This window comes from Balaenoptera physalus (assembly GCF_965194825.1).
Source record: "Balaenoptera physalus genome assembly, chromosome: 1".
Classification (NCBI taxonomy): domain Eukaryota; kingdom Metazoa; phylum Chordata; class Mammalia; order Artiodactyla; family Balaenopteridae; genus Balaenoptera; species Balaenoptera physalus.
In genome coordinates, this window is record NC_138882.1 from 137,148,666 (window position 1) to 137,166,058 (window position 17,393).

Below are 17,393 nucleotides of genomic sequence, written 5' to 3' on the forward strand. Positions count from 1 at the left end.
GCATGTGTCTTTTTGAATTATGGTTCTCTCTGGGTATATGCCCAGTAGTGGGATTGCTGGATCATATGGTAATTCAATTTTTAGTTTTTTAAGGAACCTCCATACTGTTCTCCATAGTGGCTGTATCAATTTACATTCCCACCAACAGTGCAAAAGGGTTCCCTTTTCTCCACACCCTCTCCAGCACTTGTTGTTTGTAGATTTTCTGATGATGCCCATTCTAACTGTTGTGAGTTGATACCTCATTGTAGTTTTGTTTTGCATTTCTCTAATAATTAGTGATGTTGAGCAGCTTTTCATGTGCTTCTTGGCCCTCTGTATGTCTTCTTTGGAGAAATGTCTGTTTAGGTCTTCTGCCCATTTTTGGATTGGGTTGTTTGTTTTTTTGTTTTTCTTTTTTAAAGGAGAAATTTTAGGACTGAGATCTTTTTTTTTTTTAATTTTTTATTTATTTATTTATGGCCGTGTTGGGTCTTAGTTTCTGTGCGAGGACTTTCTCCAGTTGCGGCAAGCTGGGGGCCACTCTTCATCGCGGTGCACGGGCCTCTCACCATCGCGGCCTCTCTTGTTGCGGAGCACAGGCTCCAGACGCGCAGGCTCAGCAATTGTGGCTCACAGGCCCATTTGCTCCACGGCATGTGGGATCCTCCTGGACCAGGGCTCGAACCCGTGTCCCCTGCACTGGCAGGCAGACTCTCAACCACTGCGCCACCAGGGAAGCCCCAGGTTGTTTGTTTTTTTAATATTGAGCTGCATGAGTTGTTTATATACTTTGGAGATTAATCCTTTGTCTGTTGATTAGTTTGCAAATATTTTCACCCATTCTGAGGGTTGTCTTTTCGACTTGTTTACGGTTTCCTTTGCTGTGCAAAAGCTTTGAAGTTTCATTAGGTCCCATTTGTTTATTTTTGTTTTTATTTCCATTACCCTAGGAGGTGGATCAAAAAAGATCTTGCTGTGATTTATGCCAAAGAGTGTTCTTCCTATGTTTTCCTCGAGTAAGAGTTTTATAGTGTCCAGTCTTACATTTAGGTCTCTAATCCATTTTGAGCTTATTTTTGTGTATGGTGTTAGGGAGTATTCTAATTTCATTCTTTTACATGTAACTGTCCAGTTTTCCCAGCACCACTTATTGAAGACTTATTGACTGTCTTTTCTCCATTGCATATCCTTGCCTCCGTTGTCATAGATTAGTTGACCATAGGTGTGTGGGTTTATCTCTGGGCTTTCTACCTTGTTCCGTTGATCTATGTTTCTGTTTTTGTGCCAGTACATATTGTCTTGATTACTGTAGCTTTGTAGTATACTCTGAAGTCAGGGAGTCTGACTTCAGAGTTTACTCCGTTTTTTTCCCTCCAGCTCCGTTTTTTCCCTCCAGACTGCTTTGGCTATTCAGGGTCTTTTGTGTCTCCAAACAAATTTTAAGATTTTTTGTTCTAGTTCTGTAAAAAATGCCATTGGTAATTTGATAGGGATTGCATTGAATCTGTAGATTGCTTTGGGTAGTAGAGTCATTTTCACAATATTGATTCTTCCAATCCAAGAACATGGTATATCTCTCCATCTGTTGGTATCATCTTTAATTTCTTTCATCAGTCTCCCTAGGTAGGTTTATTCCTAGGTATTTTATTCTTTATGTTGCAATGGTAAATGGGAGTGTTTCCTTAATTTCTCTTTCAGATTTTTCATCATTAGTGTATAAGAATGCAAGAGATTTCTGTGCATTAATTTTGTATCCTGCAACTTTACCAAATTCATTGATTAGCTCTAGTAGTTTTCTGATGGCATCTTTAGGATTCTCTATGTATACTATTATGTCATCTGCAAACAGTGACAGTTTTACTTCTTCTTTTCCAATTTCGATTCCCTTTATTTCTTTTCCTTTTCTGATTGCCATGGCTAGGACTTCCAAAACTATGTTGAATAATAGTGGCGAGAGTGGACATCCTTGTCTCGTTCCTGATCTTAGAGGAAATGCTTTCAGTTTTTCACCATTGAGAATGATGTTTGCTGTGGGTTTGTCATATATGGCCTTTATTATGTTGAGGAAGGTTCCCTCTATGCCCACTTTCTGGAGAGTTTTTATCATAAATAGGTGTTGAATTTTCTCAAAAGCTTTTTCTGCATCTACTGAGATGATCACATGGTTTTTCCTCTTCAATTTGTTAATATGGTGTATCACATTGATTGATTTGCATGTACTGAAGAATCCTTGCATCCCTGGGATAAATCCCACTTGATCATGGTGTATGATCCTTTTAATGTGTTGTTGGATTCTGTTTGCTAGTATTTTGTTGAGGATTTTTACATCTATATTCATCAGTGATATTGGTCTGTAATTTTCTTTTTTTGTAGTATCTTTGTCTGGTTTTGGTATCAGGGTAATGGTGGCCTCATAGAATGATTTTGGGAGTGTTCCTTCCTCTGCAATTTTTTGGAAGAGTTTGAGAAGGATGGGGTTAGCTCTTCTCTAAATGTTTGATAGAATTCGCCTGTGAAGCCATCTGGTCCTGGACTTTTTTGTTTGTTGGAAGATTTTAATCATAGTTTCAATTTCATTACTTGTGATTGGTCTGTTCATATTTTCTGTTTCTTCCTGGTTCAGTCTGGGAAGGTTATACCTTTCTAAGAATTTGTCCATTTCTTCCAGGTTGTCCATTTTATTGGCATAGAGTTGCTTGTAGTAGTCTCTTAGTATGCTTTGTATTTCTGCGGTGTTTGTTGTAACTTCTCCTTTTTCATTTCTAATTTTATTGATTTGAGTCCTCTCCCTCTTTTTCTTGAGGAGTCTGGCTAATGGTTTATCAATTTTGTTTATCTTCTCAAAGAACCAGCTTTTAGTTTTATTGATCCTTGCTCTTTTCTTTGTTTCTATTTCATTTATTTCTGCTCTGATCTTTATGATTTCTTTCATTCTGCTAACTTTGGGTTTTGTTTGTTCTTCTTTCTCTGGTTCCTTTAGGTGTAAGGTTAGATTGTTTATTTGAGATTTTTCTTGTTTCTTGTGGTAGGCTTGTATAGCTATAAACTTCCCTCTTAGAACTACTTTTGCTGCATCCCATAGGTTTTGGATCGTCGTGTCTTCGTTGTCATTTATCTCTAGGCATTTTTTGATTTCCTCTTTGATTTCTTCAGTGATCTCTTGGTTATTTACTAACGTATTGTTTAGCCTCAATGTTTTCGTGTTTTTTACGTTTTTATTCCCTGTAATTCATTTCTAATCTCATAGCGATGTGGTCAGAAAAGATGCTTGATATGATTTCAGTTTTCTTAAATTTACTGTGGCTTGATTTGTGACCTAAGATGCGATCTATCCTGGAGAATGTTCCGTGCGCACTTGAGAAGAAAGTGTAATCTGCTCTTTCTGGATAGAATGTCCTATAAATATCAATTAAATCTATCTGGTCTATTGTGTCATTTAAAGCTTCTGTTTCCTTATTTATTTTCATTTTGGATGATCTGTCCGTTGGTGTAAGTGGGGTGTTAAGGTCCCCCACTATTATTGTGTTACTGTCGATTTCCTCTTTTAGAGCTGTTAGCAGTTGCCTTATGTATTGAGGTGCTCCTATGTTGGGTGCATATATATTTATAATTGTTATATCTTCTTCTTGGATTGATCCCTTGATCATTATGTAATGTCCTTCCTTGTCTCTTGTAACATTCTTTATTTTAAAGTCTATTTTATCTGATATGAGTATTGCTATTCCAGCTTTCTTTTGATTTCCATTGGCATGGAATATCTTTATCCATCCCCTCACTTTCAGTCTGTATGTGTCCCTAGGTCTGAAGTGGGTCTCTTGTAGACAGCATATATATGGGTCTTGTTTTTGTATCCATTCAGCAAGCCTGTGTCTTTTGGTTGGAGCATTTAATCCATTCACGTTTAAGGTAGTTATCGATATGTATGTTCCTATGACCATTTTCTTAATTTTGGGGGGTTTGTTTTTGTAGGTCCTTTTCTTCTCTTGTGTTTCCCACTTAGAGAAGTTCCTTTAGCATTTGTTGTAGAGCTGGTTTGGTGATGCTGAATTCTCTTAGCTTTTGCTTGTCTGTAAAGCTTTTGATTTCTCCATCGAATCTGAATGAGATCCTTGCCAGGTAGAGTAATCTTGGTTGTAGGTTCTTCGCTTTCATCACTTTAAGTATATCATGCCACTCCCTTCTGGCTTGTAGAGTTTCTGCTGAGAAATCAGCTGTTAACCTTATGGAAGTTCTCTTGTATGTTATTTGTCATTTTTCCCTTGCTGCTTTCAGTAATTTTTCTTTGTCTTTAATTTTTGCCAGTTTGATTACTATGTGTCTCGGCATGTTTCTCCTTGGGTTTATCCTGTATGGGACTCGCTGTGCTTCCTGGACTTGGGTGGCTATTTCCTTTCCCATGTTAGGGAAGTTCTTGACTATAATCTCTTCAAGTATTTTCTCTGGTCCTTTCTCTCTCTCTTCTCCTTCTGGGACCCCTATAATTTGAATGTTGTTGCGTTTAATGTTGTCCCAGAGGTCTCTTAGGCTGTCTTCATTTTTTTTTCATTCCTTTTTCTTTATTCTGTTCCACAGCAGTGAATTCCACCATTCTGTCTTCCAGGTCACTTATCCGTTCTTCTGCCTCAGTTACTCTGCTATTGATTCCTTCTAGTGTAGTTTTCATTTCGGTTATTGTATTGTTCATCTCTGTTTGTTTGTTCTTTAATTCTTCTAGGTCTTTGTTAAACATTTCTTGCATCTTCTCCATTTTTGCCTCCATTCTTTTTCTGAGGTCCTGGATCATCTTCACTATCATTATTCTGAATTCTTTTTCTGGAAGGTTGCCTATCTCCACTTCATTTAGTTGTTTTGCTGGGGTTTTATCTTGTTCCTTCATCTGGTACCTAGCCCTCTGCCTTTTCATCTTGTCTATCTTTCTGTGAATGTGGTTTTTGTTCCACAGGTTGCAGGATTGTAGTTCTTCTTGCTTCTGCTGTCTGCCCTCTGGTGGATGAGGCTATCTAAGAGGCTTGTGCAAGTTTCCTGATGGGAGGGACTGGTGGTGTGTAGAGCTGACTGTTGCTCTGGTGGGCAGAGCTCAGTAAAACGTTAATCCACTTACTCCTGATGGGTGGGGCTGGGTTCCCTCCCTGTTGGTTGTTTGGCCTGAGGAAACCCAACACTGGAGCCTACCTGAGCTCTTTGGTGGGGCTAATGGCAGACTCTGGGAGGGCTCACACCAAGGAGTACTTCCCAGAACTTCTGCTGCCAGTGTCCTTGTCCACACGGTGAGCCACAGCCACCACCCACCTCTGCCGGAGACCCTCCAACACTAGCAGGTAGGTCTGGTTCAGTCTCTGTGGGGGTCACTGCTCCTTCCCCTGAGTCCCAGTGTGCACACTACTTTGTGTGTGCCCTCCAAGAGTGGAGTCTCTGTTTCCCCCAGTCCTGTCAAAGTCCTGCAATCAAATCCCACTAGCCTTCAAAGTCTGATTCTCTAGGAATTCCTCCTCCCGTTGCTGGACCCCCAGGTTGGGAACCTGACTTGGGGGTCAGAACCTTCACTCCAGTGGGTGGACTTCTGTGGTATAAGTGTTCTCCAGTCTGTGAGTCACCCACCCAGCAGTTATGGGATTTGTTTTTACTGTGATTGCACCCCTCCTACCATCTCATTGTGGCTTCTCCTTTTTCTTTGAATGTGCGGTATCTTTTTTGGTGAATTCCAGTGTCTTCCTGTCGATGATTGTCCAGCAGCTAGCTGTGATTCTGGTGTTCTCTCAAGAGGGAATGAGAGCACGTCCTTCTACTCTGCCATCTTGGTTCCTAATCACCTTGTCTACAGATGTTATGGGCCCTGCCCATGCTCTTACATCTCAAAAATAGTAGATGAACACTTTATTACCATTTCAAAACGTTAATGTTTTGAGATGAATTAAAATATCACTTTGTTAGTGTTTTGTAGTTAAAAGAATAAAATCCATGGTTATTGGTGCTAATGATGATAGCTACCTTTGTTTAAAACTTGTGTGCTAAGCATTTTATATACATTATCTCATGTACATTCACATTTTACAGATGAGGAGACAGAGCAAGACCAGTTTAAATAACTTGCTGATGGTTATAAAGCTAGTAGGTTGTAAGGCTGGGATTGAGACCCTACTGACTTATTGCTACTCTGCAGCATAATACAGTTTTCTTAAAGTGTTGAATGTTTGGTGGCAAAATAATAGGTATTAAAACCCATCAGAAGAACCCTTTACCAAATAGGAACATGACCAGAATTAATAGATTTGACTATATGTATCATTTTGTTCATTACAGATTAAAAATCCTGGAGATGGAGTGATTGCTCTTTTGCCAACGTATTCATACTGTAAACAAATTAGTGCTCAAGAGTTTGATGAACAAAAAGTTTCTACCTCTCAAGCTGCAGTTGCAGAACTTTTAGAGAATATTATTAAAAATAAGAGTTTGCCTGTAAAGGAGAAAAGGAAAAAACTAAAACAGGTAAGAGAATGAACAAGTTTCAATCGTAAATATTTTCTAATATGCTATTGCTGATTGTTATTTAATGACATTTAGAATCTAATTTCTCATTTTAATATTTTGAATTTTAAATATCATATATGTAGACTATATATGACTACCTGCCTGGTTTTACTCTGTCCTGAAGTTTTCATAATAACCATAATAACAGATACTCTCCTTTACTTCCAGTGTTTTATATTTAAAGCATGCATTACCCTGGGAAAATAATTATAAACTTAGGATTATAATACGTAACTTTTAGTGACTTATCATTACCATTTAGAATTTTTAGCTCTACATCAAAACCCTGTAGCCACATGATTCTGGCAAGTCCAATTCCTGGTCTGAGACACTCAAAGAAGTATGAAATGTACTAACTAGATCCTTGTGACCTTCATAGGCTTTACCAATGAGAAGGAAGAACATCTGGAATTTAAGAGAATTAACAGCAGAAGAGAATCCTAGAATGTTAATGCTAACTGGAATCTAAGAAATATTACAGGGTACCTTTCATGTGTGAGAAAGTAGAGGGAGAAGCGAGGATAAAGTGAAAGGATACTGATCTCTGTAATACATCTTTGAGGAAGGCACTGAATCCTTATAAAATGTTGACCAGTGGCTTCAGATAATACTGTTAAATATCCTCTAATTCCTCACCTCGTTTTTAAGTTTCAGAAGGAATATCCCTTGATATATCAGAAAAGATTTCCAACCTCTGAAAGTGAAGCAGCACTTTTTGGTGACAAACCTACAATCAAGCAACCAATGCTAATTTTAAGAAAACCAAAGTTTCGTACTTTAAGATACTAATTGAATTGAAAATTATGTAATACTTGTGGAACTTTGGTAAGTGAAGCCATATCTATTCAGCTACTAAAAAGGAAGTCTATTTATAAATAAGGTTTTTCTAAATAAAACATTATGTAAGGAAGTGCCAAAATAGTTTTTATCAATGTGAAACTGCTGAGAAACTAGTGAATCTCAAAGGAGAGCAAGTGACAATAGGTGATACCAAATATTTTAATCAGAAATAATCTTTTGTTTTTTATACAACTATCTGGAAAAGCTATCATGATGTGTGCTAAAGTTTCATTTACTTGAATTTTGAAAAATGACATTTGCTCATCAAGATTAAGCTGTAATTCTTTAAAAAAAACAACAACTTATCTGCATGTGCTTATGGATGTTAGCTTAAAGAACTAGTTGTTTAGGATTACTTTTGTTTCTAAGTGTAAGAATGTGAAGAATATTTGAAAATTCAATGAATTAATTTTCAACTGCTAAATATTGCACTCATATATTCTTTTGCTACTTTTGATCTATTTATATATGTATGTGTTTTTAAAATATGAATATATATAATAAGACTTTGGTTTGCCTTAAACATTTACCCTAACTGCTTCAGTCATTCATTTTTTCAGTAAATATCTTTTGCATTCTTATCTTCATGAATCTACTAGAATATAAAGATATGAAAGAAGTATAAGGCAATCATGTATTCATTTAAAAGATATTTATTTAGCAACTTCTATGTGCCTTTCATTCTTCAAGATGTGGAGAGAAAATGATGAATAAAACAGAAAACCTCTTCCCTAAAGTATTTGCTTTCTAATCAAGGGAGATATACCTACCAGATACTTAAAAAAACAATACACCCCCTGAAATCAAGTCATGAGAATTCATTCAACTGAAGACTAGCCTTTTTAAATGTGGAACAGTTCCCTAAGCTAGTGTTTTTCAAATTGTTGCATATTAGAATCACCTGGAGAGTTTTAAAATAATACATGTTAAGGCCCTACCTTATACTGATTAAATCAAAAGTTTAAGGGATGGCATATCGGCCTCAGTATTTTTTAAACTCTCTAGGTGATTCCAATATTCAGCCACCTTTGAGAATCAGTGCCCTAAATACTTTTTATAAATAAAATGTCAAGCTGGTGTCACACTGGCTTTATTATTTCATTGGAAAAAAATGCCAAGTGTAAATCCCTCTCATCTTAATAGAAGGTTCTAAAAATTTCTGCTTGACTAACTTCATATAAACTTGAAGCAGCTTTTCTTCCACATTTTTCTGAAGATTATTTAATATCTATTTGGTAAGTGTAAAGATATACATAATGCCTGGGATGTAATAGACACTTATTGTTCAATGACTGTTTTGTTTTTTCAGTGTAATATCATACTGTAAAATGACAATGTTCCATTTGAAATTAATATTTTTATTAAAAATATGGACAGAAAATAACTATATCTTTTGCCCAGAAACCTTAGCTATAAAAATATTGAAGCGAATTAGAATTCTTCCCAAGGTGTTTGTGTACTAAAAGTTTTCCTGTTTAAAGGTGTGTAATATGTGAATTATGTTGCATATTGAGATAAAAACTATTGTGGGTTTTATAACAATTTAATTTTGTATTTGTTGATTGATATTAAATATATAAATATTATAAAGACATAGTAAACTTTGATCTCCATTAGTGTGCATGCAACTGAGGTTACAAAATACATGATGTAACACTTTAATAATGTGAACTCTGAAGTCAGATTTGAATCCTACTGTGCTATTTACTGTGTAACCCCAGACAGGTTATTTAACTTCTCTAAATCCCAGTTTTCTTATCTGTACGATAAAGATTATAATAGTACCTGTCCTTTAGGATTGTTGTGAGTATTAAATAGAATAATTCGTGAGAAGTTTTTAGCACAGTGTCTAGCATAGACTAGGCACTCTGTTAAATGTTAGAAATTAATACTAGAAACACCTAGAATTATAACACTAGAAGAGATCTTAGCAAAAATACTGTCCTCTCAATTGCTTTGCACAGAAAGGAACCAAAACAAAATTGTAAACAATTGGTGAGTCTTATTAAACTATTTTCTAGTCATGAAACACAGCTTCTGATTGTACATACTGGTTGAAAATACCTGGTCTAATATAATGAGAAAATTTGATGAGGAAGGAAAGCATTAATATCTTCAAAAGCAATATCCTTGAATATGTGAAAGCAATAAGGACACATTACACAAATAGAAGGCTTATTAACCTTTGACTGGAGCATGGACAGATACCGTTGTATCAGAAAAAAAGGGCAGAGTCTTTAATTTCAAATATTGATGGGTTGATTTGATGTTGAGTGCTTATAAAAAGTATCTTCTAATTGCTTTTGCCTTCTCAGGAAATAAGAATCAGAGTCAACCCTTGAGAGTAAAGCGTGGTGGGGAAGATATTGCAAGTTTGAAGGGAGAGGGTGTGAAATAGTAAATCTGTGGCAACACACAGGGAATTGTAGTTCTGGTCCCAGAAGTTATTGCCACCAACCATTCCCAACAGCTTCTGCTAATTGTTGTCATTTAATGATCCACCCTTCTCATATACTATCTAGTTATCTAGCACTCAGTAGTGGAAAGTATCAATACAAGGAATTTCCTACTGACTAGCTTCTGTCCTTGGAAAATGTAAACTCTGAGTTTCCTCATCCATAAAATATGAATAATAACATGTATCTAACTGGGTTGTTAATATAATTTAAAGCGGCAATATGTTTAAATCTTGATCTTAGCAAGCCCAACCTCAATTTCTAAGTCCTTTCCTCTGATAATGAGTTTAATAAGATTTCTGCTGATTAAAACTCCTTCCCTTCCAAATCTCTGTACTCATATCTCACAATATATTTTCTTTTCTATTCTATCAGTGGTGATATTTTTTACCCCATCTTTGGAAGAATTAAAAATAGATCCAGAATTTTATATCCTGGCAGCCTGTGTACCTCTCCCAAAGATATATCTCCCTTTGATTTTGAAGGTAAAGCACATGTGTGTATATGTGTATGCATGTGGTGTTATTGTTGAAATGAAACTTCTAGGAGAGAAATAAAGGATTGCTGGTTTTAATATTAAGCTCTAAATTTAAAGAAATAAAGTCAGTTCACTGGAATAAATTTAATAGTTCTAAATACAATAAAGTATAGCAACTAAGAATCTTTTGTTAACTCAGAATTAGCTTTTGTGTTAACTAAGAATCTTATTTTCTAAGAACTGGTGGGGGGTGGGGGAATGTACAGAATAACTGTTCTTATCTCTCCTGAAAACCTCTCAGAATGTGTACTGAGGAAACGCAGAATGTATAAGACATTTGAAAATAGTTTTGACTTTTGCTCATTGTAAAAACAATTTTTGTATCATTAGTTGGTCTCTAACTTACCCTTCCATAAGCAACTAGAAAACCAAAGTATATGCAACAACTGTTTCTAGGCATTGAACTACAAGTAATAAAATACTGATTCCCGAGAAAAGGAAAACAAAGGAGGTAAGTCCTATGATTGTCCCCAGATTACTGCCTACAGGCAGTTGCCAGCCCACAGTGCAGGGAGGGGCAGCCAAAATAAAGCCCAGTGTCTCACTGCATTAAGGAGCTAGAGATAAGAGTTCAGGATGACTGAGAGAGATATAAAAAAAAAAAAAGAAGAAGAAGAAAAGAAAAAAACCCTTCAGAGATCTGCAGTGGTCTAAAGGTTTTGTTGAGTACTAATTGGCATGGGGCACGGTGAAGAAAGTCAGTTGAGTACTAAAAAAAAAAAAAAAAACTAGCCAAGGAAAGAACGAGAATGGACTGGAAAGCAGTAAACCAAACAATCTCTGTACCTCATGGATCTGGGAATAATTCATATTCCCTTCAGCCAAAATATAGAGAGCTTCTAATACTTGGGACGTTGGGTAGCATCTTCAGAAGAGTTGTGCTTCAGTAGTGGGGCCAAATTAGCCCTAAAATAAAAACTGCTATAAATTCACCCTAATAAATTTTAAAAGCATCCTGAAAATGTTCAAATTGCTCTTCAAGTAACTTCCTGTGTGCCAGAACAAAGTTCAATACTTTAAAGAAATACAACAAAATCCAGCACTTAACAGTGTAAAAATCACAATGTCCAGCATCCAATCAAAAATTACCAGACATGCAAAGAAACAGAAAAAAATATATAATCCATAACCAGGGGGAAAAACGATCAGTAGAAACATACCCAGAAATGACAGATAATGAAATTAGAGGCACTTCAACAGTTATTATAAACATTATAAATATATTCCAGGATATAAAGAAAATCAGGGATATAGTGATAGAAATGAAAGATACAAAAAAGATTCAAAGAGAAATTCTGGAGGTTAAAAATACAATACCCAAAATGAAAAATACATGGAATGAAATTAAGAGCCAATTAGATACAGCAGAAGAAAAGATTCATGAACTTGAAAACAGCAGTAAGAACTACCCAAAATAAAGTACAAAGAAAACAAAACTGAAAAAGACAAAGAACAGTCTCAGTGAGCTATGTGAAAATATGAACCGAGTAACATGTGGATTGGAGTCTATGAGAGAAGAAAATGAGAAATGAGAGAAGAAAGAAAAAGGGAGGGCATAAAAGTTATTGACCAAAAATAATGGCTGAAGTTTTTCTAAATGTGACAAAGACCATAAACCCACAGAAGCTCAAGTAACCCCCAGCAAAAAAAAAAATAAATCTGCACCAAGGCACACAATCAAGTTGCTGAAAACTAGTGATAAAGAGGAGATTCTTAAAAGCATTCAGAGAAAAAACAGTTTATACAGAGGAACAAAAATAAGAATTATAGACTTCTTTTAAAAAAACTGCAAACCAGAAGACAATTAAGTGATATTGTTTTAGATTTGTTTTCTTGGCTGAGAATTGGTGCCAATTCACTACTAATAAAAATTTTGGCAGGGACTGTCAGTACTCTACCAACCACCAGCGATAGTCTCCTCATTACAAGTCAACCATTGATTGATCCAGATCCAAAATTCTATTTTAGTCAGCTTCCTAAGACTAGTCTTAGTTCTCCCTTAGGTCATGTTACCCATAATATTGAGACAAATGTTTGTATACTGGGTGGTACACTTAGGAGCAGTACTTAAAGTGCTGCAGGGGATGGGGCAAAAGAAAAAGTTGAATTGCCACAGAATTGTAACAGAGGCCTCAACTGATCCAGTGAACAAGCTGTGGAGCTGGGGTGGGCCTTCAGAGTTGTCCGCAATAGAGAAAAGGAGCTGGGCCTTTGTACCTTCATGTAAACCAGTCACTGAATATGGGTTGATTCGGGAGGAAGTGTAACCTTGGGTGAAGCAGTTCCCTTCAGCCAAGCATAGTTCCTAAAAAGGAGTGCAGCCAATATTCCTGACAGCTGGGAAATGAATGACTGAGCACTGAGGGGTTCTATGGAGAACACCTCATATTCACTGCAAAGGATCCCTAGCATTAAAACGAACAAACTAGAAAAGGGATTGTGTTACTATGAGAGAGGTTATGAGAATTGATGTTTTGGGATTATTTTTTACTTTATTTTTTGTTGATTTATTAAAAAGTAATGTCTGTTTATTATAGATGATTTGGAAATGAAAAAGTTTAAATCACCTATAATCTTATCAACCACATAAAATCCTGTGAAATCTTGGAGTATTCTGTGTCTCAACAACTCAAAAGAAAGTGGCTCTCTTTTTGTCTTCTAAAGCTTATATGATTGACTAGCATTAGACATTTTTCTTAAAAGTTCACGGTGAAGCTAAAAATACAGTGAAAAGACCTACATTCTTATTCATTATGTACAGTGTCTCAGACTTTTGTATTTATGGGCTTTGATCAGCTTTCTGATTTATATCTTGGAAGTTCTAAAGACTGCATCCATCTTTAGATTTAGCAGTTTCAACCTGTCTCCTCACAATTAAGTGACCTGATTTGTCAGGCAGTACTTTATGCTCAAGCAAAGAGTCCAAATGTCTTTCTCTTCCCCAGCTTAATATTCATGTATCCCCTCCACTCAGATTTATATTCCACCTATTGCTAGGCTGTAGGGCTATTAAGCATTGCTATTAAGTTCATTAAACAGAAAATTAAATTTCAAAATCAAATCATAAATTAGAAGGAATTACACAATTTATAAATCACAGATGTTGGTGGAAGTTTAACTTTTGGAATCAGTGTTATATAATTCCTAAAATGACTGTGTATTTATTTTTTTAAAAACCTATTAGTAAGTTAGATTTGGATGACTTATGGGCAGCAGTGCCATCTGCAGGCCTCCTCTGTTGTAGTTCTTTTTAGTCTCTGATGTTCTCTTTAAAAGGGATTTGACTCTACTGAATATTTATGGCTTTATAATGTCAAGTACCAAATGGTATTAATCACGGACTGCAGAAGGGTGAACTTATAGCTACAGATCCTCATTAGGGATTTTTAAACCACTGAGCTAATATCAACTGTCATATCCATATTTATAATTCAAATATTAAACATAAGGTGTAAGATCTAGAATATATATGGAATGAGTGTGGGTATTGGAATCAGGCAGAACTGAGTTCTAATTGTGTTTATACTTCTCTGAGTTGCAGGTTTTTTATTAGTAAAATGGGGATAATACTTCCTTCATGACATCTTTGAGAGCTCAAAATAGATAAAATGTATAAAGTGCCTAGCACAAATGTGCATACAATATGCCTCCAATTGATAATAGTTCCCTTTCCCTTAAAATTAGAACAAAACAAAAATCTCAAGACCATTTATTGCCTTTGTACACAGTGCATTTAAGAGTTATAAAATATATCATTACCTTTTTGGATAAAGTGGAGTTTGAAGGAACAGTCTTACTGGGATACTTATTATGCATCCTGTCCTGTATGTCTTTTCATTCTTACATCTTTTAAAATTTAAATGTAGATATATGTTAGAAGCTGCATAGAGTATTTCTGCAAGGTATTTACAAGAAATGATAAACAGTGATTGCTGAATTTTGAGGATATGAAGGAGTGTTATTTTTTTAATGTGTATACCCTTGGAACTGTTTTAATTTCTATCATGTACAACATTGCTTTTTCCAAAATAAAACAGTAATAAATATAAACATTTGGAAAAGGAAAATGTCTGAGATTATCCTTGTATTAAAAATGAATCATAGGGACTTCCCTGGCATTCCAGTGGTTAAGATGCCACCCTCCCAATGCAGTGGGCATGATTTTGATCCCTGGCTGGGGAGCTAAGATCCCACATGCTGCAAGGCACAGCTAAAAAAAAAAAGAAAAATGATAATTCGGTCTCCTCATGCCCACCTCCAAAAATCTTTGCTTCTAAATGAAACAAGACAGAAAGGAGAAGGCTTACCTGAGCAATTCAGATTTTGAATAAACTTTCTCTGAAATTGTAACATTGATATATACTTTCAAGGGAACCTGTATACAATTTTCTTCAAAATTGATAAGAATAGAATGAACTGCCTAAGATCTCTCCTCTCAGGAAGCAGAGGCTGACATATTATTCAACTGCTAGCTCTGTGATTACGTAGTAGACTATGATTTGAATCACCTGACATGCATGTTTCCAGCTGAGGTTGAGCAAGATGAGGCTCTACCTTCTTGTTTTAGCGCTCATGCTATGAACAAGTGTCCTCTTTGCAGTCTATGTAGTGCCGTGTTTTTCTCATTTTTGTGCATTTTGTAGGTGATTTCACTGTTTAAATTGAACCCCAAGCATAGTGCTGAAGTGCTGCCTTTTGTTCCTAAGCATAAGCATAACAAGGTGGTGATGTACCTGACAAGCAAATGTATGTGTTAGATAAGCTTCACTCAGGCATGAGTTACAGTGCTGTTGGCTGTGAGTTAAATGTTAATGAATCAACAATACATATTAAATAATGTGTTTTTGAACAGAAACATACATAAAACAAGGTTATAGATTAGTCAGTTCCTGAAAATGTTATGACCAAAGGCTCGAAGGAACCCAACCCTGTAATTCCCCTAGGAGCAACGGTTCAGGATTTGCTATTTCAGTGTTTGTGGCGACTTTATAGAAACATCACTGCAAATAATGAGAATCAATTGTATTGCCATATGTTTACAAAAGAGTGGAGGTATCATGACTGACTTTTTTTTTCTCCTATACATTTCTGTATTTTCCAAATTTATTCTCATGAACATGCACTAATTTTATTACAAGGAATAAAATTTTTCAAACTATATACATTCTTAGAGACAGTTTGATATAAGTAAAACACAGTTTTACTGTGTTTTAAAAAAAATGTTAGCAGTCAGATGTGGATTTGAGTTACTGCTCTGCCGTTTAATAGCTATGTAACTTTGGGAAAGTTGTTTAACTTTTCACAGCCTATATCCCCATCTATAAAACAGGTAATATTATGTAACTTGGGAAGTTATTCTGAAGATTAGGAACAATGTATCTAAGTTGTCTAGCTCAATATCTGGTATAGGATGGAACTCAAAAAAATTTAACTACTAATATTAACTCCAAAAAAATGTAACTATTAATATTAACTCTCTCCTAGGACTAAACTACAGAAGCCCAACCCTCAGAGACTCACAGGTCTTTGGAAAATCATGATTTTCATGCCAGCTGTTATCCTCGTTCACAAGCACAAATTTTATAGATTCAGTGCTTCAGTTTCTCTATACTTATTCTTGTTCCATCAACTATTTGTTGAGTATCCACAGTGTGCAGGAACTCTTCTAGTGGGGAATAAAGTAGACAAGGTCTCTGCTTTCTGGTGTGTTAAATCATGTAATTTAGGCCTTTGTAGAAGAACTTTAATGACTTTGACTTCCACTTATGTATCTCATCGAATACCTGGATTTGGGGGCTCTGACAATTAACCCTAAAATACACATATTCTGGAAATTGCTTCCTTTTTTAATCAAGTCCATTAGGTATTTGCTTAGGTATTTTTATCCCTAAACTGTTTAATATGTGTGGCATTATAATGCTTGATTTTCCTTCTAGCAATACTTAGATCAAACTTTATTGCACCTGGTCTTCTTTTTTTTTTTGGGAGTTCATAATATCTCCTTTCTCTCTCTACCAACCTGGGGAGATTAAAGTTGCCGAACATTTACACTAGGTTAGTTTGAGATGGTGAATAGAATCTGACTATTATACAAATTTAGAAAGTTTCTAAAATGGAAGCTCTATTTCAAAAATCAGTTTTTGAGAATAACTGAATCCACATCTCAGACAAATTTAATAAGGATGATTTAACTTGGGCATAATTCATAACAGAAGTTATGCTTCTAAAAATAAACTACACAAATGGGAGTTCTATTTGGCTTCCCATACACAGAGAGGTAGCAGTGTATTTCTGTGTCTCTTTGCCCCCAGTCATGATCTGCTAGCTGTGTTGTCCTTTTCCTTAGTATAAGGTGCTGGAATGTCATTACCTGTGTTCCCATGTGTTGTCCAAGTGGCTGGCAAAATCCGTCCATGTGTGGTCCAGTGTCCCATTGTGTCCATTACTAGTACAGCTTAGCTGACCTCACCCATGTGCTGCTGCCCTTTTGCATTTTTGTATTTTATCTTGTCTCTGCTTTTATGTTACGTTCAGCTTTTCTCTTCTGCACACTGCAATGTCCTGTCTGTGCATCCTCTTTTCATCTGCTTCAGCTCTCAACCATGTGGGAGAGACTGTTTACCTTTGGGAAATGATTTTATTTTGTCACCAGAAAAACCAACCCCTTCCCCAAGTGCTTATTTTCTAACACACTCTGGATCTTGGAAACAGGAAACAGTAAGTAGTTTTTCTTCATTCCAGAACATCCTGGGCCATAGCTGCACAGCAGAGATCAAAGCAGGCACACATCAAAAGCACCCCAACCGAGAGGAGCAGCCCTGAAGCTTCAGTGCCTCCGGCTCTTGTTATCATCACTGCCTGTGAGTCGTGTATATCTCATCTTTCCCCTGGCTGCTATTCCTTTTCTAGGCTTAGCAAAGAAAGCTGCTCTTTACCAAACTTTCTTAACAACTCAAGATAAAAACTCCTTCAATGTTTCCCTCCCTCCTTCCTCTCATAATTATTATAGTTAAACAATTTCAGTGATAATCATTTATTTGACATTTCTT

At 36.0% G+C, this 17,393-nt stretch overlaps 1 protein-coding gene across 9 annotated transcripts in view; it reads left to right on the forward strand.

Annotated features, from left to right (window-relative positions):
• The window catches only part of DEPDC1 (DEP domain containing 1), a 59,705-nt gene that overhangs the window by 16,547 nt on the left and 25,765 nt on the right, over positions 1 to 17,393 (forward strand). For 2 of the 9 annotated variants that reach the window (XR_014252259.1, XR_014252260.1), the window contains exons 11-14: positions 6,283 to 6,468; positions 7,159 to 7,335; positions 10,182 to 10,291; positions 17,086 to 17,204. Coding sequence is in view for 4 of the 9 variants with exons in the window: in XM_082419214.1 (XP_082275340.1) it covers positions 6,283 to 6,468; positions 7,159 to 7,299 (327 nt within the window). In the remaining 5 variants the exon portion in view is untranslated. Of the gene's footprint in view, positions 1 to 6,282; positions 6,469 to 7,158; positions 7,932 to 10,181; positions 11,051 to 17,085; positions 17,205 to 17,393 lie in introns of those variants that run through there. The other 7 variants (XM_082419212.1, XM_082419215.1, XR_014252263.1 and 4 more) reach the window with 6 other exon arrangements.